The sequence below is a fragment of the Dipodomys spectabilis genome, unplaced genomic scaffold (assembly GCF_019054845.1).
Source record: "Dipodomys spectabilis isolate Male_0828 unplaced genomic scaffold, ASM1905484v1 ptg000125l, whole genome shotgun sequence".
In the NCBI taxonomy this organism is placed as follows: domain Eukaryota; kingdom Metazoa; phylum Chordata; class Mammalia; order Rodentia; family Heteromyidae; genus Dipodomys; species Dipodomys spectabilis.
This window is the reverse complement of record NW_024870802.1, coordinates 10,211,552-10,234,299: the sequence shown is the minus strand read 5'-3', so window position 1 is coordinate 10,234,299 and position 22,748 is coordinate 10,211,552. Positions and strand designations below refer to the sequence as shown.

The following is a 22,748-nucleotide window of genomic DNA, read 5'->3' as shown; positions in this document are numbered from 1 at the left end:
TGAGTAATGTTAAATTAAAATTCCCCTTGTCTATCAGGTATGGATGGTCTCAAGGGGCCCTCAAGGCAGATGGTCTCTTTATGCCCTTTCCAGCTATGAAGGCTCTGGTACCTGTTAGAAAAGGCAGAAATCTGGGGCTGGGAAGCTGGCTCAGTGGTAGAGTGCTTTCCTCGCATACATGAGGCCCTGGGTTCAATTCCTCAGCACCACATAAGCAGATAAAAGCTGGAAGTGGTGCTGTAGCTCAAGTGGTAGGGCACTAGCCCTGAGCTGAAGAGCTAGGGACAGCACCCAGGTCCAGAATTTAGCCCCCATGACAGACCAAAAAAGAAAGAAAGAAAGAAAAGGCAGAAATCTGTCATGGGAAAAAGCTGGACTATATTGTTGCTGAGATCTTTCTACCTCTAAGATTCTATACTTTAATGATTTAAATTGCAGTTTTAGATTAAATTCTTTGAAAATCTGACAAAAGAATCAACCTTTTTTCAAAACCTCTCCAGCTCAGGCCTTGTTAATCTATCTGAACTGCTGTTTTATGTCTTCAATAGGTCATCCTTGGTTGTGGTTTTCTGTGGTTATTCTGTTTCTCTGTGGAGATCAGACATTCTCAAGACATAAAGTAGTACTCATCTTATCTCTGAAATATACATGCTTCTCATGTATATGTTTTGTTCCCATAAACCCATTGTATGTTGAAAATACCTTCAGTTTAACATGCATTTGAATATACCTAAACTCTTGAACAGCCAAAGCTATAGAGCATTCTTTGTTTCCCCTTGTGATTATGAGCACCTCTACAACTTGCTGCTGCTACTGAGTAGAGAGAAGGAGTATCCTCCTGCATTTCACTTGCCCAGGAAAAGGTCAAAATTCAAAATATGGTTTCTGTTGAATGTGTCTCCCCATCATATCATTGCAAAGTCAAAACATCACAAACCATTGTAAGTCAGGGACCATGTACACACCATCTTTGGCTCTGTGAGTCAACTAGAAGCCTTTCATGTCTCCTCGTAGTTTCTTCTCTTTTGTTGGGCAAGAGGAGTAGGTAATACTATTGACCCATTGAGAGTCCCTCAGCAGGCTTTCATCAGAATGAAGAAACTGAAGCCAAGTCTCATGTCTACTTGTTCTTTTTTTTTTTTTTTAAATTAGGTAGTTATACAAAGAGTTTATCATTCCATACGTCAGGTTACAAAAAGAGTGCATCTTGATCAGTGTCACCCCTTTCATCATTCTCCCCCATCTTCCCCTCTCATCCCTACTCTTGAGTTTTACAGTTCAGTTCTTACATAGAGTACATTGTGCCCCTCTTTGCCCTCTCTTCCTGGTATTCATTTTGTTAAACAGTTTATTATTCAGAGGAGTTACACCATTGGGACTTCTCCCCTAAGTATACCACCCTTTAGTCAATTTGTTTGTATTTATAAAATCCTGTGTATGTTATCATTTATGTTTGTATTTTAGATCTAACTTCCACATGAGAGGAACATGCACCATTTGCCTCTCTGAGCCTGACTTACTTCAATTAACATAATCTTTTCTGGGTCTTATCCATTTCTCTTCTTGTTCTTGACAGGTAGCCTTGTAGAGAGGGAGCGCTGCTGTCCCCAGACATACTGACAATGGTTTTTTCCTTTCTTGTTCACATTTCAGATGTTATGTCTTGTCCACTGAAGACCAAGAATTGACTTTGTCTCTGCGATCATCCAGGTGGGTGTTGGCGGTATTGGAACGAGAAGGGAAGAAGACACTGAGAGGACCAAGGGGAGGCTAATTGTATCTATCACAGAACTTCAGGCTTTCCACCTTTCTTCTTTGCTCATTCATTTTATGCCCTAAGCTCCTATCCAAAAAAGCTGGGTCATTCAGATTTTTAGAAGGAACTGTCTTCCTAGACTCTAATCTCCTGAGGAGAAATTCATATATCTAATTGTGGATGTCCAAGGCTACAAGATAGTGGTGCTGGTGAGGAGAGATGGTTTAACCATGGTAGGGAGTGGGTTTGGTGTAAAAAGGATTGGCCTATGTTCCACTTCATCTCTGGCTAAGTGTTCTCTAAGGCCCAGCTTTAGGTTTGACCTCTGTGTCTTGGTTGGCTTTTTTCTGTTTCTGCTTAGCTGGCTCCTAGACAACCAGCCTAGACCCAGCAGGGGAGGCCAACCAGGTCTGGAGGAGAGAGAAGGCGGGGCTTCAAAGGCTTTGTCTAACAAGTGCAGAGTTGTATTTTATTATTGTTATTCAGAAGTGGCACTGTGGCTCAAGTGGTAGAGCGTTCACCTTAGGCTGAAGAGCTCAGGGACAGTGCCCAGGTCCAGAGTTCAAGCCCCATGACTGACCAAAAAAAAAGTTAAACAAAAATAAATAAACAAATAAATTATTATTGTTGTTGTTAAGGAGTTGTCCAAAGAAACTGCAGTTCCCTAAGTCAGGTTATGAGTACAGTGCTTCTTGCTCAGTGTCACTCCTTCCTTTATTTTCTCCTATCTTCCCCTTCCTGTTTCTACCCACAAGTTAAACAGTTCATTTTTCACTCAGTGTATATTGAATATAATGACTGCATTGGTTCACCCTTCTTCCATTTCTTCTTCTATGAGCCCCTCCTACCCCTCCCCCCAAAAAAAAGAGTTTCCATTTCCTGGTATTTGTTTTGATAAACAGTACTTCAGTTGTTCAGAGAAATTATGCCCTTGGTTCCTCCTTAAGTATACCCTGCGTTAGTCAGTTTGTGTGCAAACGCATTGAGCTCCGTTATATGTTATCATGTCTAGTTGTATTTTAGACCTAGCTTCCTTCCACATGAGAGAAAACATGCGTTGTTTATCTCTCTAAGCCTAGCTTACTTCACTTAACATATAACATTGTTCTAGGTCCATCCATTTCCCTGTAGATGACAGATTCTTTCTAATGGATGAGTAAAACTCCATTGTGTATATACCATAGTTTTTGATCCACTCCTCTGTTGTAGGGCATCTGGGCTGTTTCCATAACTTGGCTATTGTGAATAGTGCAGCAATGAACATGGATGTGCAAGGGTCTTTACTATAACCTGACTTGATTACAAGTCTCTGGGGGTAGATGCCCAAGAATAGTATCGTTAGATCACAGGTTCTGTGTTGAGGGGTTTTTTGTTGTTGTTTTGTTTTGTTTTTTGAGGAATCTCCAAACCACCTTCCAGCATGGTTATACTAGTTTACATTTCCACCAGTAATGTAATACTGTTCCTTTTTCCCCACATCTTTGCCAGCATTTGTTTTTTGCTTAAATTTTTAGAGGTGTATCCTTACATATAAAATACAATACACAATTATTGCAGGTGTGTTGGGGATAGTGAGGGAATAAAGTTAAAGGTGTACACGTATAAGCCTTCTTCTACTCTTTTAGGACAAACCCAGAGACAAAAAACAAAATAGAAGATCCAGAGATTAACTCCATCCAGGACATTAAGGAAGGGCAACTCCTGAGGGGTTATGTGAAATCCATCCAACCGAATGGTGTGCTCTTAGGGTGAGTAGTGTGAAGCCTGTCTTTAGTTCATATTCCTAGCCACCTAGCACTGCACTATTCCTTGCCATTGGGTTTCCTCTTTTTCTCTGCGTCTGTCTAGCAGCTTGTGATTTACACTGCTATGCTATGATGTAGCATAAAAAATATACTTGGCTCAGGATGTAGGACACTTCCCCAGCATGCCTGAGGCCCTAGATTCTACTGCTAGTACATCAAACAAACAAAATCCTTTGTCATGTCTTTATCATGCTTGATAATTCTTCCATTTTACAAATTCCACTTTATCCTGCCGAATGCCAGGAGTTTAAACCTGCCACCAGTCCCATCACAGCTTGGATGCTATGAAAGTGGAGTCACTAGATGTGGCTGAGATTCTGTTGTATCTGTGACCCAAGGACTCTTTGCTGTCTCCTTGCAGCCTTGGCCCCTCCGTTGAGGGCCTGGCCCAGTACTCACACGTCTCTCGATGCAGCCAGCCCAGGAAAGACCTTTACAGCAAATACCTCCCTGAAGGGAAGCTGCTTACCGCCAGGATCCTAAGGTAGGTGCCTTCCCTCCCTGCTCTCTCTGTCCCTCTACCTCTTCTCCAACTGACAACCCTTCTCTTGGAGTCCTGGGTAGAGATTTCAAGGCAAAACTTGAACATATAATGGCTTGGATAGTGGCACATATAGTATTCAGATGAGTGAACAGCTGTTGTTTGGAGCCTTGACCTTAGCCCCTGTACAGATATGGCCCGTTTTGGGGGATGCAATAGAGCATTAAGCCACCCCCTAAACTTTTCAACCAAGCAGGTCAAGTGCACAATTCCTTGTTGAGAATACTGAGTAGGCCCAAGGTAGGTGGGCCAGGCTTGTGAAGAGTTTCCTGTGGTACTGTGGGTACAGTTTTTGTTTGTTTGTTTCTTTTGCTGTCTTCACGTTCTACCCTGCCTCTTTCCCTACCAATAGCCTAAACTACCAGAAGAACCTGGTAGAGCTGTCATTCCTCCCCAGTGATACTGGGAAGCCAGATGTATTTTCTGCCTCTCCGGAACCGCCACTTGTGAATCAAAAGAAGGATCAAAAGGAAGAAGAAGAGAAGAAGAAAAAGAAAGTGAAGAAGAGCCAGAAGGGGAAGGAGGAGGTGAAGCTGCTCAGCGAGAAGAAAGAGCTCCAGAGGCCACAGAAGAGGCAGGGCAAACGGGAGCGCCAGCAGTCTGAGAGTGAGCAGGTAAAAATCCCTCAGGGATGATCAAGACTCATCTCATCTGACTGAGAAAAGCTGCCTAGCTTCTTTTAGAATGAAGGTAGTGGGGAAGGGAAGATAGTGGTGGGCGTGGGGCGAAATGATGGGGACCAAGATGACAGTGTGGAGCAGGGTGCAAGAGGAAGCTCATGGGCATTTTCTTGTTGCCATCTCAGGAAGGAGTGAACAAAAGGCTAAAGAAGGCTGGTACATTGGAGGAGGACAAGAGTAGTGTGGAAGTGTATTATCGGGAAGAAGAAGAGGAGATCGAGGTGCCAAAGTTGCTGCCCAAGGTAAGGGTCACCACTGAATGGAGGGAAAGTGGCTGCAGTGGGGGAGGTCCTCACCCTCCTCCCGCAGAGCTGGGCTGTCTCCGGCCCTAGCCTCCCATACCTCGTTTCCCATGTAATATGGAGCCAGGGATTGGGGTTAGTTCCCTCAGCTGGTTATCAGCTCCTTGGTGGGAACTGTGAATCTGTAGAGTGGCTATACCAAATAAACCCTAACACATGTTCATGGAAAGGAATTGGATAAAATTAGGATGTGGGTAAATGAAGAAAGGTGCCTCTGCCTGCGTTCTTCCTGACAAGTAGAAGCAATGCTACTTGACTGGAGAGGACGAGCGGTGGGGGCAGTCAGGGCAGGTTGGCAGGACTCCTCAGCTTTTGGGTACAAGCGTACCCCTTCTGCCCTCACAATTTTGCTGCTGTTATGTATATATGCATGAGCCTGGTTGCGTTTTATAAATTGATTGCCTAAGCTGGGTTCCAGTGGCTCATGCCTGTAATCCTAGCTACTCAAGAGGCTGAGATCTGAGGATCACAGTTCAAAGCCAGCCCAGGCAGGAAAGTATGAGACTCTCATCTCCAATTAACCACCAGAAAACTGGAAGTGGCGCTGTGGCTCAAGTGGTAGAGTGCTCGCCTTGAGCTGAAGAGCTGAGGGACAGCACCCAGGCCCAGAATTCAAGCCCCATGACCATCAAAAAAATTTTTTGTTGCCTAAATATTTGGTTTACAAAGGTAGCTTCTCTGTCACTGCTATATAAAGTTTTCCTCAGCAAGCTGGGGCCCAGCTAGTGTGGGTCTCTGGTGTGGTGAGCTGGCGAGCAGGAACAGTGTGAGCTGAATGTTTCCTTCAGCAACTCTGTGCCCTTGCAGGGGAGGCAGACCAACTCCACAGAAGTGCCCCGGCTCCAGCTCTCTTCTGGCTTCATTTGGGATGTGGGACTCAATTCTCTGACCCCAGCTTTGCCACCTCGAGAAGAGAGCTCAGACAGCGAGGAGGAGGAGAAGCCACACCAAGCCACGGTTTTGTATTTTTCCACAGCTTTGTCCTCTGTTGGTAGTAGACTCCTGCACCCTGTACTGGCCTGGGTGGGATGGAGGTTGTGGACTACCCTGTCAACTTGTGGCTTCTAGCATGGACTTGGGTACAAGGAGCAGATAAACTGACTTACTGTTCTGTCTTCCAAAGCAGAAAAAGAAAAGCAAAAAGGAAAGGGAGTTGGAGAAGCAGAAGGCTGAGAAAGATCTGTGCCACATTGAGGAAGCACTCATGGATCCTGGACGCCAGCCAGAGTCAGCTGATGACTTTGACCGGCTGGTGCTGAGCTCCCCAAACAGCTCCATCCTGTGGCTGCAGTATATGGCTTTCCACCTGCAGGCCACCGAGATCGAGAAGGCCCGGGCCGTGGCTGAGAGGGCCCTGAAGACCATCTCCTTCAGGTCCAGACTTTGACTTCCCCATCCTGGGGAGGGGCCTTTAGATCATAGTGTATCTCCCCAAGCTCTGGCTAGCAGAGTGGGCCAGCATGGGTCATTTCCTCCTCGGCAGGCCAACAGCAGTCTGGATGGCTGCACTAGCAGTCCCTGGGCTCCTTGGCTTTCTCTCCTAGATGTGACCATCTGTGTGAAACAGTTACGCATTAATATGTTATTGTCCTCTTCTCTGAAATTGCTGTTATGGTATTTCCTAGAGTCTTTGTACTTCAACAGGATTCCCAGTTTAGACCAGTAGAATAGGGACAACAGCTCTTCACTCAGGACAGAACCCTACAGGTGTTCAGGTCATTTTTCTGAAGCCCAGAGAAAGGGGTGGGGGTGGAGGAGAGGCAGTCCTCTTTCATTGCATTCATTTGAGGAAAGAACCAGACTCAGATCCCGGAGACTTCCTTCCAGTAATGTAGAGAGAGACCAAGGGAGCAGCCAGGCACTGGTGGCTCACACCTGTGGCTCATGCCTGTAATCCTGGTTACTCAGGAGGCTGAGACCTAGGGGATCATGATTTGAACCAGCTGGGAGCAGAGGTGGGGGAGTGAGGAAGAGTAGTTCTTGAACATTGCAGATGGAAGTGGGGCTTACTGAGTCAGCGGAGCTCATGTGCTGCCTACTGTTTCTCCAGAGAGGAACAGGAGAAGCTGAATGTGTGGGTGGCACTGCTGAACCTGGAAAACATGTATGGCTCTGAGGAGTCCCTGACCAAAGTCTTCGAGCGGGCTGTGCAATACAATGAGCCTCTCAAGGTCTTTCTCCATCTGGCTGACATCTACACAAAGTCTGAGAAGTTCAAGGTAGGAAGCTTGGCCAATGGCTGACTGCCCAGAGCCCTCAGCTTCTTAAAAGGATATCCTGGGAATCTCAGGTCCAGTCAGTCTCAGGGAGAACCCCCACATTCTGGGTGCTGTCCCACCCCAGGCTCACTCCCTGCCTTTCTCATCCAATGAGAAAGCACTTTCTCTTTTGGGCAAGTGAGGTAGAGGTGAGGGAAGCGATGGCTTCAGAAGTAGAGGGACATTAATCCCTTATGTGTATGTCTTGGGCCACATTATAGATAGAAGTAGCATAAGGCCTTCCATGTCCTTTTCCTCTTTCTAGTGTCTCCTTGTCGTTCATTCTCATTTTGGTTTCTAGTCCAGGATCTCCATATGAGGCAGGATTAGTAGGGAAGCTCCCATTGTTTGGTGACAGATTTGCAGTTAGGGAGTGCAGCACTTGAAGTGTAGCAGACATACCACCCCTAGATAAGAAGACACCAGGGTTGGGAATGTAGCTTAGTGGTAGACTGTTTGCCTAGCATGCATGAAGCCTGGGCTTGTTCCTCAGTATCACATAAGCAGAAAAATCTGGAAGTGGTGCTGTGGCTCAAGTGGTCAAGTGCTAGCCTTGAGCAAAAGAAGTTCAGGGACAGTACCCAGGCCCAGAGTCCAAGCCCCGGGACTGTCAAAAAAAGAAAAAAAGTAACAGTCCCAGTTCCCAGATATCAGTGGCTTTCCTACTCTTATGTACCCTTCCTCCCTTTTCTTTCTTTTTTTTTTTTTAACCCTTCCTCCCTTTTCATTCCTTCCTCTCCCCTCCTCCCCTCCTCTTTCCTCTAGAATTAGGCCTGGGTGGGGACTTGGTTTTACCAAACACAATCTGGTTTCTCCAAGCATTTCAGCTTGTCTGTTTTTTGTTTGTTTGTTTGAATCTCACACTGCCTTTTGTTTGTATTCGACTCACAAGGCGAAGGGGAGGGATCACATTTCTGATGCCTGACCGATTTTCTCAGTTTGTCTTTTGTTCTACCACTATCTCCTTGTCTTTCCCATAGGAAGCTGGTGATCTGTATAACCGGATGCTGAAGCGTTTCCGGCAGGACAAAGTTGTGTGGATTAAGTATGGTGCCTTTGTTCTGCGGAGAAACCAGGCCGGGGCCAGTCACCGTGTGCTTCAGCGAGCCCTAGAGTGCTTACCCACCAAGGAACGTGAGTCTCCTTCCCAGTTCCTGAACAGACAAGCCCTCTGATAGCCTGGCATAGGGATTGGTGCCTTCTCATTTAAAAGCAAGTTTGCATGTATTCTTTTGCATCTGGGACTCCCCTGCTTCTTAGAGATCTAGAGAGTAGGGTGTGAGGCTTATATAACATAGGTCTTGGCCCAAGAGCAGGAAGTGAGACTCACTGTATCCTGTTAGCTCTGTGGTGAGGGGACTGTCAGCTTACCATGTGTCTGAGCTGTCGTCTCCCTGCAGATGTGGATGTGATTGCCAAGTTTGCCCAGCTGGAGTTCCAGCTGGGAGATGCAGAGCGGGCTAAAGCCATTTTTGAAAACATGCTGAGCACCTACCCAAAGCGCACAGACGTCTGGTCAGTCTACATTGACATGGTCATCAAGCATGGCAGCCAGAAGGAAGTCCGGTAAGAGGGGAACATAGACTAGGCGGAATCCCAGTGGGCGTGGGGTGGGAGAGAACCTGAAAAAACAGCTCTGGGATGACCCTCCAGGTCTATGTTCATTCCAGTCCCTAAAGGCCAACCTTTGGCCAGTGTCTGAACCCACTGGCAGGAAGCCACCTGGACCCTGGCCTGGGAATTGGGAGACTTCAGATTCCTTCACTATTCATTCATATTGTGCCTGCTTCTCAGGCAGAAGCTTCCCAGGCAGGGTCTCACTTTTGTTCCCAGAATCCCCACAGAGCAGGGCTGGAGGTAGATGGACCTAGGCCCTAGAAGTTCAAGTACCTCACCCTTTGTTTCTGTCACAGATCATTGTGTGTTCTTGTATCACGGTCCTTGATAGCTATGCGACTTTAGGCAAGTTAGTCCTTTGGTATCCGAGTATCTGCTCATTGAGAAAATGAGGGACAGGTGTATCACAGAGGTCATATTGATGAAGATGGAAGTGGGGCTCTGGCTGATAGTGGGCCTGAGAGCAAGTGGCTGAGCACAGTCAAGGTCATAGCTGCATGTCACGTCATTTGCTGTTCTTTCTACAGGGACATTTTTCAGCGAGTCATTCATCTGAGCCTGGCCCCCAAGAGAATGAAGTTCTTTTTCAAGCGCTACCTGGACTATGAGAAGCAGTATGGCACCGAGAAGGATGTGCAGGCAGTCAAGGCGAAGGCCCTGGAATATGTGGAGGCCAAGAGCTCAGTGCTGGAGGACTAGTGGCGCCTGGCTTCATGGAAGTATCAGCAGTGTCCAGCCAGACATCTAGGCACTCAACTGTTGCCTGAAGACTTAAGTGCTGCTTTTTCTGCAGCAACAACAGGATAATCCTGTCTGAATGAAAAAGGATTTGAAGTGGTTTATATTTTTCTTATTTAAAAAAATCTCAAGAGCTAGGAAGGTGACTCAGTGGTAGAGCGCTTGCCGCATATGCATGAGGCCCCAGGTTCGATTCCTCAGCACCACATAAGCAGAAAAAGCCGGAAATGGTGCTGTGGCTCAAGTGGTAGAGTGCTAGCCTTGAGCTGAAGAGCTGAGGGACAGCGCCCAGGCCCAGAATTCAGGCCCCACAACCAACAACAAAAAAAAAAATCTCAGTGGTAGAATGCCTGTCTAGCAAGTACAGGCCTCTTAGTTCAAACATCACTACCACAAAAAAATAAATAAATAATGTTACCATTTTAAGATATTGAACCCAGCCGGGCGCTGGTGGCTCACGCCTGTAATCCTAGCTACTCAGGGGGCTGAGATCTGAGGATCGCGGTTCAAAGCCAGCCCAGGCAGGAGAGACCGTGAGACTCCTATCTCCAATAAACCACCAGAAAACCGGAAGTGGCGCTGTAGCTCAAGTGGTAGAGCGCTCGCCTTGAGCTGAAGAGCTGAGGGACAGCGCCCAGGCCCAGAGTTCAAGCCCCACAACCGACAAAAAAAAAAAAGATATTGAACCCAGAGCCTGGTTCATGGAAAACCAGTGTTCTGCCACTAAATAATTCCTCTTTGCTTGTTTATTTAACAGTGGGAATCTTTTCCCTTTCTAGAACTGCTCCATGGTTATACGCTGTTGGGCTCCCAGAAAAACAAGTGTATGTCCTTCAGGATGTTCCCTTAGGACTAAGAACAAAAAATCAACTCCTGTGAATCCCACGGTTAGGATCCCACCTTGTCCCTGGCTGGCCCGCAGTCTAGCCAGGTGTTGGTGGGGCTCAGGGAGCAGGACAGTCTGGGAGTCTGGCATTACCGCAGTTCACTTAGCCCTCTGCACTTTTGCAGAAGCTTTGAAGCTGGGTCAGGACAGAGGCAAAGCCCAGAAGTGAAAATTAGGAAACAGGTTACTGAGGAAAGTCTGTTTCTCATGATGTCTCATCCTAGGTCATCTCTGGCCAGGTGACCTCACCTTCCAAAGCTGGTATATCCCAAGGTTCTGGGAGGCCAGCGTAGACCCTCCGAGGTGTCACAGCCAGTTCTCTTTTGGCTTGGACCTGAGGGAATTAAGTTTTCTCTGGAGGAGCCTTAAACGACCTGAGTTTTTCCATGGGAAATGGCTTAGTCTTGAGGGCGCAGGACAAATGAGGGAGAACATCAAAAGGTTTAGAGGTGGTGGAAATAGCTAGGTGGGGCTAGGAAGATAAGGAACCACACCTGTCTGGTTCTTGGAAGTTAGTTCCAACTACAAGATCCTCAGACTCAGAATTTCCAACTGAGCTACTCTGAGAAAGGCCAGGCTCCCTGTGACCAGCCACGTCAAATACAGTTACCAACATCTCATCCCTAGAACCTTACTCTCCTCTTCAGGACACCTGATGTTGCCTGCCCTGCTGCCATGCTGTGGGCCAGCCTAGTTCCGCCCCTTTGTTCCCACAGGGTGTAAGATTTGCGCCTTATCAGAATGACAGCCGTGCTGCCCATTCAGTTGCATAGACATTAAGCCAGTCTTTTATAAAGAAAAGCTTTATCAAAAAATTTAAATATATAGAGTTAGGCCAGAGGTAAGCAGTGGAGAGCAGTTTCCCAGCCGTGCACCACTGGGCTGCCTCTATGCAATTAGACACAAATTAACTGCACAGTGCATATTTCTATACAAACTGGTGACTTCCACTGTCACTGCCTCTGTGGGCTGAGTCTTCTCTGCTTGGAGTCCCACCAAAGACCCTCTCTGTACTAGAAGTCTTTCCTCAAAGCTGTGGGCCAGTGGCCACAGGAGAGGGAGTTCTTCAGGTCTGAAGATTCCTTTCATCTGGCCATGCACTCCAAGGTCTATGGCCAAGAACATGAGGGTAAGGCAGTGAGGTTCTGTTTGGACAGAACCTTTTGCAAAGGGGGTCAAGCAGGCCCTTAGGAAGTGAGCAGGGCCATCTCCACGCTGTCAGGTGCGGTACCATTGCCTGCTAGACCTTGGGCCCACTTGTGCAGGCGACTGTAGAGCGGTAGGCCCTGGTTCTCTCGGTACAGGTAGACACCAGTGATGGCATTCCACTGCGGCCGTGGCTGTGTGCCTTCCACCGGGAATTTGGCGATCAGCTCCTCGTCATCCTTATTAAGTGCCACAAAGCCAAAGAAGCGGCGCACGTTGTTGGCGGCGAGCACCTTCGAGTGCACCTCGGCTGTGCGATGGAACAGCTGGTCCTCATTGGTGCGGTACTGTGCCCAGTAGGCCTCCTGGCGGTAGCTGAGTGGTGAACAGTAATGCTTGAGGCACTTGGTCAGGAACACCAGGATGGCCACCACACCAATCAGCAGCCACCCAAAGAGCTGGCCAGAGAAGAGGCAGGTTCAGGAGGGGAAGGGAGCTGCTAACTTAGCCCAACCACCCTGGGATGTGGCAGGAGGAACAGATCCTACTGCTGTGAGGGAAACGACGTGGTACGTTTTTAGCGCATGCCTGGCTCTTTTGTTGTCAGTTGTGGGGCTTGAACTCTGGGCCTGAACACTATCAGCTCTTGAGCTTAGGGTGGGAGCTCTACCATTTGAACCACAGCACCACTTCCAGTTTTCTGACTGGCTTATTGGAGATAAGAGTCTCATGGACTTTCCTTCTCCAGGCTGGCTTTGATCCACAATCCTCAGATCTCAGCCTCCTGAGTAGCTGGGATTACAGGCATGAGCTACCAATGCCCAGCGTATGCCCTACTCTTAAGACTTGACTCCTCTGGGTTTTATTTTGTCATTTGGTGGTACTGGAATTTGAACTCAGGGCCTTGCACTTGCTGAGCAGGCACTCTACCACTTGACATTTGCCATCCCCTTTTTAAGTTGGTGATTTACGAAACAGTCTCACTTTATGCCAAGGATAGCCTGGTCTGGGATCCTATTTGTGCTTTGTGTTTCTGGGGTGATAGGGACACACCTATTCAGCCATGTGCTTCCACACTTGAGACCCCCACATCCAACTACCTCTTATACATTTTCTATAACTACTACTCAATCCCAAGGGTGCCCCCCCTACCCCTCGTCATACCTCGGCTTAGGCTCAGGTGTAGCTTGGATGTAGAGCATGTTCCTGTGAGGAGGCCCTGGGTTTGACCCCCAGCCCTGGATACCCACGTGTGTACACACGCACACACACACACACACACACCACCACCACCACCAGGAGATGCCACCCCCAGGATGCCTTTAAAGACCCCTCTGGAAGCACTCTTGCCTCTGAGTCCTTTATGCTGGTATTTTCCTCACATCTTTATCTGCCTTATTTAAGTTGACCCATAGGTTTATCTGAAATGCTTGTATGGAAGCCTGTTGAGGACAAGGGCCAAGGAGAGTAACTGCCATGTATTCCTAAAGAGATCTGTAGACGTTTACTCAGCACTTTTCAGGTTTACCATCTTCTGTCTCTGGCAGTATCTTCAGCCCTGTTGATCTTTTTACTTTGATTTCTGGTGTTGCCAAGAGAAAAGACCTTTTAGAGAATTGTGTGTTGCTTCCTTCCTGTCTCCCTCTTCAACCTCTGTGGTTTTTTGTTTGTTTTTGCCAGTCCTGGGGCTGAACTCAGGGCCTGGGCACTGTCCCTGAGTTTCTTTTGCTCAAGGCTAGCACTCTACCATGTAAGCCACAGCACTACTTCTGGCTTTTTCTGTGTATGTGGAACCCAGGGCTTCATGTATGATAGGCAGGCACTTTACCACTAAGCCACATTCCCAGCCCTCAACCTGTTTCTTTTTTTTTTTTTTTTTTTGGGTCCGGTCATGGGGCCTGAACTCTGGGCCCGGGCACTGTCCCTCAGCTCGTCAGCTCAAGGCTAGCGCTCTACCACTTGAGCCACAGCGCCACTTCCGGCTTTTTTCTTTTTGCTTATGTGGTGCTGAGGAATCGAACCCAGGGCCTCAGGCATGCAAGGCAAGCGCTTTAACCACTGAGCCACCTTCCCAGCCCAACCTCTGTTTCTTTAACACATCCAGCTCTACCCATTCTCTTGTCTGTTCCATTCCAATAGGCTACAACGGCTGGCAGACTTAGGCAGTGACTGCTTCTTCTTGGACTCCCAGGGGCTTCCCTCAGGCTGCCTCAGTGTTGGGTCCAGGCTCTTCCTGGGACAGGAATGTGGGCCCATCCCTGGAGCTATCTGTCAACTCATGGCCCTCAGCAAATGCTTCTGAGGTAACCTGCAGGAGCTCAAGCCATTGAACTAAGGCAAAGGGCTAACGTGATAGTCAAGACAGAATGCTCCCATAATGTTTATCTTAGGGATAGGGTTAGAGCTCAGTGGTAGAATGCATGCTTAACATGCAAGAGGCCTTGGGTTCATTCCCAATGTCAAAACAACCTCATCTGTGGGACGAGCAATTATCTTCATCAAACACTAGCCTATACGTGAACCTGCCGTTATGCCTGATGACTGTCCAGTGGTTTATAACTGGGGACCCCGCACCTCCCCACCAACTACCATCTACTTAGTTCCTTACCTGGGATTCGTACTTGAGCCTGCGGCTGACCTCCTCCCGGAACCCTGATAAATTGTCAGGGCCCTCTCCACAGGGGAACCTGGCCAAGATCTCAGTAGCGTGGCCTGGTGGGAAGCTCTCTTCCCCAGCTGTGAGTGAGGACGGGTCCACAAACTCGCTGAGAGCACAGACGTAGGCCTCTCCGCGTAGCAGGGAGATGACGGACCAAGTCACTGGGGCCACAGCTGCACGGCCCAGGATGGAGCTTAGGAGGAGGAAGTTGGGGGCAGCTGAGCAGTTCTTGGCCCTCCGATACTGGCACTCGGCAACTAGGTTCCAAGTATGATTGTTGAGGATGACACCGATGAGAAAGAGTGCCAAGGCAGGTACTCCAATGGCCGTCAGCCCATAAAGGTAGTTCCGGGCTGGCGAGCAGGGGCAGTGGAAGGCCACCACGGAGAACAGTTCCTGGCTGCCCACAGTGCCCAGAGCTACAAGCCCGTTGAAAATCATCACATCTTTGCTCTTGAAAAAGAGTGACAGGAAGCGGAAGTTCTCTGCAATCAGGGCTGCCATAGTGACAGGTGGGCTAGGTAAGGACTGAGTGGAGGAGAGGAGGCAGGAGGGGGCAGGGCTGATGGCTCCTGCTGAGACTACAAAGGAGCGCAGGCTGGAAGACACCCCAAGGCAAGGCACGATCGTGCCATTTCATCGCCCACAGCGGCCGGCCTGGTGCTTCCTGCAGAACACAGATGACTGATAAACATTTGCCTCTGATCATGGGATTGAGAGGATGCTGCTGTGGCCCCGGCTGGTGAATAAAGAAGCCCTGGGCCCTAGAAAACTGCTAGTCACCATCCCTAGGTTCCTGCTGTGTGCCAGAAGCTCTTGTTGCCCACCCCACAGTCCCTCATTGAGCTATTATATCCTTGCATACAGAGAAGGTGAAAGCTTGCCCAGGGTGAACTACTGGTCAGGTCACATGTTAAGTGGCAGAGCTGAGATTTGAGCCTTCTCTCAGGATAGGTTGAGGATGGCCCTGAGTGCTGGGGATATAAGATGTTCTCCCTCTGGGAGGCCACGTGGTGGTCATGTGCTGAAGAGTCTGAGACCGTTTGGTTGGCGTGTCATAGGAATGGAGCTGGAGTGGCTGTCCTGGTGAATAAAGGGGTGGAGGCTGGAATGGGGAGTGGGAAAGGAATGGGGTCTCGAGTTGTGGTGAGCCTGACTCAGCGAGGCCCCAGCAGCCCTGGGAGCATAAGAGCTTTTCACTTGGACCTCAGGGGTTCTCAACATCATGTCTTTCCGCTTGGCTTCCATCCTCCTCTGTGAAGAACATGAATCATTCTGAGCCCTACTCTCTGGAATGTTGGAGGGAAAAAATAAATGATGCCTGATAATTGTGAAACCCTGCATTGTCCTCACCCTATCAGACCTTCAGAATACAGAGAATTCTGGCTGCGAAGATCAGGATGGAAGTTCTAAAGAGGAGAAAGTGTCCAAGGCCAGACAAATATGGAGGCACCTGGGCAGGACCTCTGCCCACCATCTAAGGGAGACAGGAAAGGGACAGATGGTTAAGTCTGAGCTAAATTTCTCTATCCAGCTGTCTCCTATCAGCCCTGCTCCACAGAGCCAGGGCCTGAGAATTGTCCTGCCTTGCTAAGACTTAAGCCCTTCAGCCCTCCAGAAGGCCACAGCCTAGGTCAGGGCGGCAGCAATGCTGGCGAACTACCAGCAAGTGGCCATGCTCTGCAGCTCCGGCTCTGGCAAAGTTGGGCTCAACTCCCCAGGCTCCACCCACACAGCTTGAGAGACAGGGTGTGGCCCGAGTCCCCACCAACACAAGGATGAAAAACAAAATCTCCCCAGGCCGAGGGAAGGGCTGTAGAGCTAACCGAGTGGGGAGGGGAGAGGCCTATGCCCGTTCTTTTCATGCCTGATCTCTGCACGCCCGCTTCTGCCTGCCTGTGCCAAGGCTGCCAGATGGGCCCAGTGCTGGGCCATGTGGTCATGTGGGCGCCAGGAGGAGAAGTCTTATTCTTCCCTGCCCAGGAGCTCTGGTCTAACATCATGGGAACGAAACCTCATTCTGTTGTTGGAAATAAATGGACCAGCCAATGGTGGCCTCACCTGACACTTCTTCCCTTCCCTTCCCTTCTTGCTTTCTAGCATCTACATTAGCTTTCTGTGGGGGCCTTGTGTTCATAAACCCACTCAAAGTGGGGTAGAAGATATCTATCTGACCAGGGTGGGTGAGGGACAGAGGATGGCCACCTCCTGAGAAAATTATGCCAGGCACAAGCAATGCCCAGTGAGCGTGGGGCCTCTTCTAGCATCTGTGAGGACAGCAGACAGGCAGCTACAAGGAGTGGGAGCAACCGGCCCGGTCCCAAGTGGAGGACCCCACCCCAAGGCCAACCTTGCCAGTTCATCTGACACCTGGCGCTCCCAAGATGCTTACCTTAGGCTGGCTGCAGGCACTTGTGGCCTTGGCCTCTTCGGAACAACACTCTCAGAAAAGGCATCGCTGGCTTGGGGAGACTCCTGGGCACAGGCAGGCCCTGCTGCCGAGGGGGCGGGTGTGGGGTGCAGGCGCAGACAATAGGCAGCAGCCCCCCAAGTGCAACCAGCCACCAGCATTTACCAACAAATTTAACTCCAAGGGGTGCACTGACAAATCTCAAGCTTCTACAGACAAATTTAACTCCCGAAAAGAGAAAAGGAAACTGTGGGATGGAACATTCGTGCCAGCGAATGGAAAAACAGCCTCAGGCTGGGGGAGGAGGGAGGCGCAAGGGGAGAGGAAGTGGAAGAGCTTGTTAGCAGCTACAAGCTACCACGTCCTGTCCCAGCCCGCAGCTGGGCCAGCTTGGGGCCGGCCCTCCACCCTTCCCCCTGCGTCCACACTACGGTGCTGAGCTCTACTGAGCAGCTTGCTCCATGCCAATTTCAAGAGCCCCCCACCCTTTCTTGTCCCTACCCGGCAGAAGTACCCCAGAGCTCCTCTTCCTCTGAGCATCTTGCCACTGTGAACAATCCATTCCTGTGCAGCTTTTCCGTCCACCGTTCACCTAACTCCCCCTTTCCCTGCACAGCTGGCATTGAATCCAGGAGTCTAGGCCTAACACTCAGAGGACCTGCCAGCAGAGCCCACTCCTGGTTGCAATTGCCAGGAGGCAGTTTAGTGCCCAGCCTGTCCCCAGAAGTGGTTGTGAGCTCCACAAGTGTGGAAGTGTGCAAGCCCAGGTTGAAGTCATGAGTCAGAAGTACCAAAGAGCTGGGGCTGGGAAGATGGCTCAGTGGTAGAGTGCTTGCCTTGCATGCCTGAGGCCCTGGGTTCGATTCCCCAGCACCACATAAGCAAAATGAAAAAAGCCGGAAGTGGCGCTGTGACTCAAGTAGTAGAGTGCTAGCTTTGAGCTGAAGAGCTGAAGGACAGCGCCCAGGCCCAGAGTTCAGGCCCATGACCCGACCCAAAAACAAACAAACAAAAGAAGTACCAAAGAGGTGAGTCCTAAGATAGCCCCTAGGACTGGGGGACATGGTTCCAGGCCCCCCATCAGCCGTGCAAGGCTGTGGCTTCCAGGTGGTGAAACTGTTGGGTGACAAGTTGTTCTCCCTGAGCTGGGCTTTTTCACGGGTAAGAACAAATGGAAAGGGACCAGTGTTGGTTTGTTGCTTTGTGTATTTTTGACCCTACCAAACACCAAAACACAGTCCCAAGCCTTTCCCTGGAGCCATTTCCCTTTATCTTCACAGCAATCTGAGAAGCAGGTCTTTTAAGGAGCACTTCACAGACTGTGGAGGCTCAGAGAAATCAGGTGACTTGCCATGGTCTCAATACTCTGGGATTTGAACCCCTGCTTGCACAACAAAGCTCTGCTCTTTGCTTCACATTTGCCCCTCCCAATACCTCTAGACTCCTTGGTTCTCTGCCCTGGACTGTAATCCTCTTCATTTGGGAACCAGATCCAGACTGACTGCCTCCAGGGCTCTCCCAGCTCTGCAGGTATCTGCCTTCCTCCCATATACGAGAGAGGGGCAATGGGTTTCAAAAGTAGAAGTAGAGGGAGAGTGAAATGAAGGAGGATGGAAATCTCAAAAATCATGACCAAGACCAAAGTTAGTTCAGAGGGGTGGGGCTTAGCGCTGAAAGATATGATGGGTAGGGTGAGAAACCCATCAGGTCTTCTGTTTTTAGTGTTGCTGTTCCTTATGTCCCTGGTCCCTTCCCCAGGGGAAGAGAGAGGCCCTCACAACCAGGAATGACCATTAGTCTCTCTGTCCTGCCTGCCTACCGTGTAACATGTGCGTTTTCACATACAGCAACCCTGTGAGGCAGGGGCCCTCATCTCCACTGTGCAGAGTAGGAAACTGAGGCCCTGAAGAATGAAGCACCTGGCTCAGGGACACTTGGTAAGTGGCAGAATCAGCATTTGGCCCAGATTGGTCCACTATGCTTATTTCCATCCTAGCTAACGCCCATTGCACCTCCTCCCTACACATCTCCTTAGCAGATAGAGTCTCCTCCCCTGAAGCTGGAGTCTTTGAGAAAATCGGGAGGCATCAGCTTCAGTTTCTAACTTTTCAGGCCCTGGGGATAGTTTAACTTCTCCTTGGGATGTGGGTGCAAGGATGACCAGTGGGTCTCTATGGAAGGCCCTCTGCATCTACTGAGCAAACACGAAGCCTACCTGGACAATTATGTAGCCTCCGTGATCGCACGCCGGGCTTCTTTCACTTGCACCTAGCTCTTGGAATACAGTATTGTCGTATTACCTGTCCCTCAGCTGTGTCACCCCAGCTGAAGCCTTCAGTTATAGTCTTATGGCCCACTTTGGCTCCCGCTGCTTCCAAAATGATGAGAGGCTTGCATGCCCTCCTGGTCCCTGGATGAGGCTCTTTTCTTTTCTTTCCTTTTCTTTTTGGTCCAAGACTAGGACTCAGACTCTGTGCCTGGCACTTTCTCTTCCAATGAGAGAAGAGAGATTCTCAAACAGCCTGGGCTAGAACTGGGCAGGCCAGCCTATAAGGCCTGAAACGGGACAATCAGCCAGGGGAGACAGTACCAGCTCTAGGAAAGGCCTGGGAGGTGACACTCAAGGCCTCTGTCCCTGTACTCTAGGCCATTTCTGAATGCTTCTGACTAATACTGTTTGTGGGCCAGTTGCCCAGGACAGTGTACCTGATGGAGGAAGAAGAATCAGCACCAAATTCCCTTTCCCACAGGCAGGTGAGTACACAGACCTGCACCTCTGCCCCTGCACCTAAATCCTTCATCTTTCTGTCTTGTTTGAGGGGCACAGGGCTGTTGGCTACCATAGCTCACACTTTGCTGATATAGGTGGCCACTTCCTTGCGTGGAGGCTGGGGCCTACCCCCAGCCCAGCCATTGCCCGTCAGTGGCTCCTCCTGGCCCAGCCGCAGAGGTGGTTTGCATTTGTGCCAGCTCGTGAGCAGCCTGTTCATGGTGCCCTGATCAGTGATGCCACGCAGCTTTTCTCTCTCCTCCTCAGCACCATCAGAAGGGCTATGCACGGCTGAATGGGTGGTAGCTGTAGCCAGTGCCCCATGGGCATGACCCAGCTCCAGGTCGTGGTTCACAGCCTCAAAGAACTGCTGGATGCAGATTTTAGCGAAGGCCTTGGCGTGTTCTGTGCATGTCTCATCAAAGAGCTTGCGTTCGATGTCAATATAGTGAGACCAATACTTGCTCTTGAGGAAGGCAGCCTGTGTGAAGCAGGGCCGCACTGAGCGCACTACGAATGCCAGCAGCGTGGTCAGCAGCACAAAGGACCAACCCAGTGCCTGCAGGGAGAGGAACACGTCAGCAGACACAGGCCCCTGACTCGAGTCTGTCCAGATCCTCCAAACCCTCTCCAGGGTCTTTAGGGTGGAGAATAGAAACTAGAAGTGAGCTCCCCTTGGTTTCCTCATCTGTAAGATGGGAATCTTAGGTTCTACCTCTCAGGAATGGGATCATGTGAGTGAAGCTCAAAACACAAGGGCTTCTAGCCCCAAGATTTCTTTTTTTTTTTTTTTTTTGGTTGGTCGTGGGGCTTGAACTCTGGGCCTGGGCGCTGTCCCTCAGCTCTTCAGCTCAAGGCGAGCGCTCTACCACTTGAGCTACAGCGCCACTTCCGGTTTTCTGGTGGTTTATTGGAGATAGGAGTCTCACGGTCTCTCCTGCCCGGGCTGGCTTTGAACCGTGATCCTCAGATCTCAGCCTCCTGAGTAGCTAGGATTACAGGCGTGAGCCACCAGCGCCCGGCTTAGCCCCAAGATTTCTGATTTTTGTTGTTTTGTTTTTGTTTTTGTTTTGCACCATTGTAAGAGCTTGAACTCAGGGCATTCTTGTGGAACTCTTTTAGATCACAGCTGGCAAGATACTACTTCCAGGTTTTTCTATGTTTTGTTTTCACTTGTTTTCTTTTATTACTAATTAAATGGAGATTGAGCCTCATGAACTTTTCTGTCCAGGCTAGCCTCAAATCTTTTTTTTTTTTTTTTAACTTAATTTAATTTTATTTGTGAACATACTGTACAGAGGAGTTACAGTTACATGGGCAGGATAATGCGTACATTTCTTACCAAGCATTGCAGCCTCCTCCTTTGTTTACCCTTCACATCCCTTCCCAGCCTCCCCCCTCCCTCCTAGCCTCAAATCTTGACCCTCAGATTTAGCCTCCTGAGTAGCTAGGATTACAGACATGAGCCACTGGCACCCAGCAGATTTCTGGTTTTAGATGAAGCCAATTCATTCTGACTTCAGAATTCAGTATTTGCAGGTCAAATGAAATATATCTATATGTCAAGTTGCCTGTAGCCTTTTTTGGGGGGGGGTATCCTTTTAATCTCCAATAGTCAGGTGAAGGGACAGTTTCCCAAGTCCCTGAGATCTGAGCCAATGAATGGCACAAGAGCCCACAGGAAAGGAGGTGCAGGTCTGGGAGGAAAGCAGATCTTGGCTTGGAGGATCATAGGGAAAGAAACACAGGACACAGGCGTTCTGTGTGTGTGTGTGTGTGTGTGTGTGTGTGTGTGTGTGTGTGTGTGTGTGTGTGTGTGTGTGTGTGTGTGTGTGTGTGTGTGTGTGTAGAGGGGAATCTACACTAGCTAGCCAGAACAGAATCCCTCCCCACAGTACCTGGTCCAGTGGCTGGCCCACAATGCCCAGGGTTTCCTTTAAGTCACAACTCAAGTACTTCTCCCATATCACACACCCCCTTTTCAAGACCTCCAGACCCCCTGCTCCCACTCCCCTAGCAGGGAGCCACCCACTGGCGGGTATTTGCCAGGGAAATGTAGCCAAATGGCCTCACCATCCACCAGCCTCACCACTGGCCTGGGCCTCGGAGAGGAAAAAGAATGCAAATTTCCCCAGCTTCCATGCTCAGAGCTCGGGGTGGAGGAAGTGGGGTCAGCAGAGGTCAGGCCCTCTGGGCTGCAGGAGTCACAGCGTTTCCTCCCGGGGGACCCAGTTGCAATCAGGAAAACATGCCCACCCATGCTTCTGCAGAAGGGAAGCCCCATTTTGAGAGGTGAGGAAGGAGGGGGTCAGGGCCTTCCCTGATGGACCCTGGTCTGGAAGGAGGCTGGGCCCCTCACCTGGGAGATGCAGCGCAGGTAGCGAACGGCCACTTCCCGGGCCAGCAGCCAGTCCCCGTCATAGATCTCAGGGCAGGGCACCCGTGCCAGCAGGCGGGTGAGCTCAGGGGCAGGGAGGCTGGGTGCCAGGCTGCCGTTACCCAGGGTGGCCACGGGCACGGCCGTGCAGAAGGCGCAGAGGAAGCACTTGCCATCCAGCAGCGTGACAGCGACCCACACGACAGGGGCGATGAGGGCGCGCTGCGCCATGGAACAGAACATGTAGCGAAGCACGGCGGGGTCCTTGGCCCGGCGGCCTGGGGGTCGTTTCCACTCCTCGGCCAACATGGACACGTTGTTGTTCATGACCAGGCCCAGCAGGAAGAGTACCAGGGGAGGCGCCAGCAGAATGCCAGCACTGTAGGCTGCGTTGTAGCCTGGCAGGCAGGGGCAGTTGAAATCGAAGGCCGAGTACATCTGGGCGCTGGCCAGTGCCATGATGCCGCAGATACCATTCATGAAGGACTCCTGGTTAGATTGCAGGAACTGGAAGATCATCCGGAATTTGTCCATCGTGTCTCCCACGGGAGTCTGTGGCCTCTTCCCGCCTCACGGCTACCTCCCAGATGGCTCTTGCGGCCTACCCTGCCCACTGGGCATCCGCCTCATGATTCTGTCCTCCTGACTGGGCCAGCAGCACTCAGGAAACTAGCCGAGGTCAGTGTTGCTTTGAAGAACCTTCTAGCCAGGTGCTGGCTGAGAGGGCACACTGCGGCCAATCCTGTGGGTACAGCCAGGACTGTGGCCCCCCCCCCCCCCACCGTCCAGCTGCTGCTTCCTGC

General features: G+C 50.1%; 3 protein-coding genes across 8 annotated transcripts in view; 1 reads left to right on the top strand and 2 right to left on the bottom strand.

Annotated features, from left to right (window-relative positions):
• Pdcd11 (programmed cell death 11) overlaps window positions 1-9,828 on the top strand; it is a 46,006-nt gene extending 36,178 nt beyond the window's left edge. For 4 of the 6 annotated variants that reach the window (XM_042689258.1, XM_042689259.1, XM_042689260.1 and 1 more), the window contains 11 exons: window positions 1,654-1,710; window positions 3,382-3,504; window positions 3,923-4,045; window positions 4,455-4,716; window positions 4,908-5,024; window positions 5,892-6,041; window positions 6,208-6,458; window positions 7,135-7,303; window positions 8,323-8,476; window positions 8,743-8,908; window positions 9,487-9,828. In XM_042689258.1, coding sequence (XP_042545192.1) covers window positions 1,654-1,710; window positions 3,382-3,504; window positions 3,923-4,045; window positions 4,455-4,716; window positions 4,908-5,024; window positions 5,892-6,041; window positions 6,208-6,458; window positions 7,135-7,303; window positions 8,323-8,476; window positions 8,743-8,908; window positions 9,487-9,658 — 1,744 coding nt within the window. In that variant the 3' untranslated portion in view covers window positions 9,659-9,828. The remainder of the gene's footprint in view (window positions 1-1,653; window positions 1,711-3,381; window positions 3,505-3,922; window positions 4,046-4,454; window positions 4,717-4,907; window positions 5,025-5,891; window positions 6,042-6,207; window positions 6,459-7,134; window positions 7,304-8,322; window positions 8,477-8,742; window positions 8,909-9,486) is intronic. The other 2 variants (XM_042689262.1, XM_042689261.1) reach the window with 1 other exon arrangement.
• A 1,540-nt stretch (window positions 9,829-11,368) lies between these two features.
• Window positions 11,369-17,090, bottom strand: Calhm2 (calcium homeostasis modulator family member 2). Its single transcript, XM_042689646.1, has 3 exons — window positions 16,781-17,090; window positions 14,338-15,055; window positions 11,369-12,187 (listed from the first exon to the last, which is right to left on the bottom strand). The coding sequence occupies exons 2-3, from the start codon at window positions 14,890-14,892 to the stop codon at window positions 11,771-11,773; spliced, it is 972 nt and encodes a 323-aa protein (XP_042545580.1). The 5' UTR covers window positions 14,893-15,055; window positions 16,781-17,090; the 3' UTR covers window positions 11,369-11,770.
• Window positions 17,091-19,633: 2,543 nt separating this feature from the next.
• Calhm1 (calcium homeostasis modulator 1) lies at window positions 19,634-22,479 on the bottom strand. Its single transcript, XM_042689657.1, has 2 exons — window positions 21,928-22,479; window positions 19,634-20,127 (listed from the first exon to the last, which is right to left on the bottom strand). The coding sequence occupies exons 1-2, from the start codon at window positions 22,477-22,479 to the stop codon at window positions 19,645-19,647; spliced, it is 1,035 nt and encodes a 344-aa protein (XP_042545591.1). The 3' UTR covers window positions 19,634-19,644.
• Window positions 22,480-22,748: the final 269 nt, after the last annotated feature.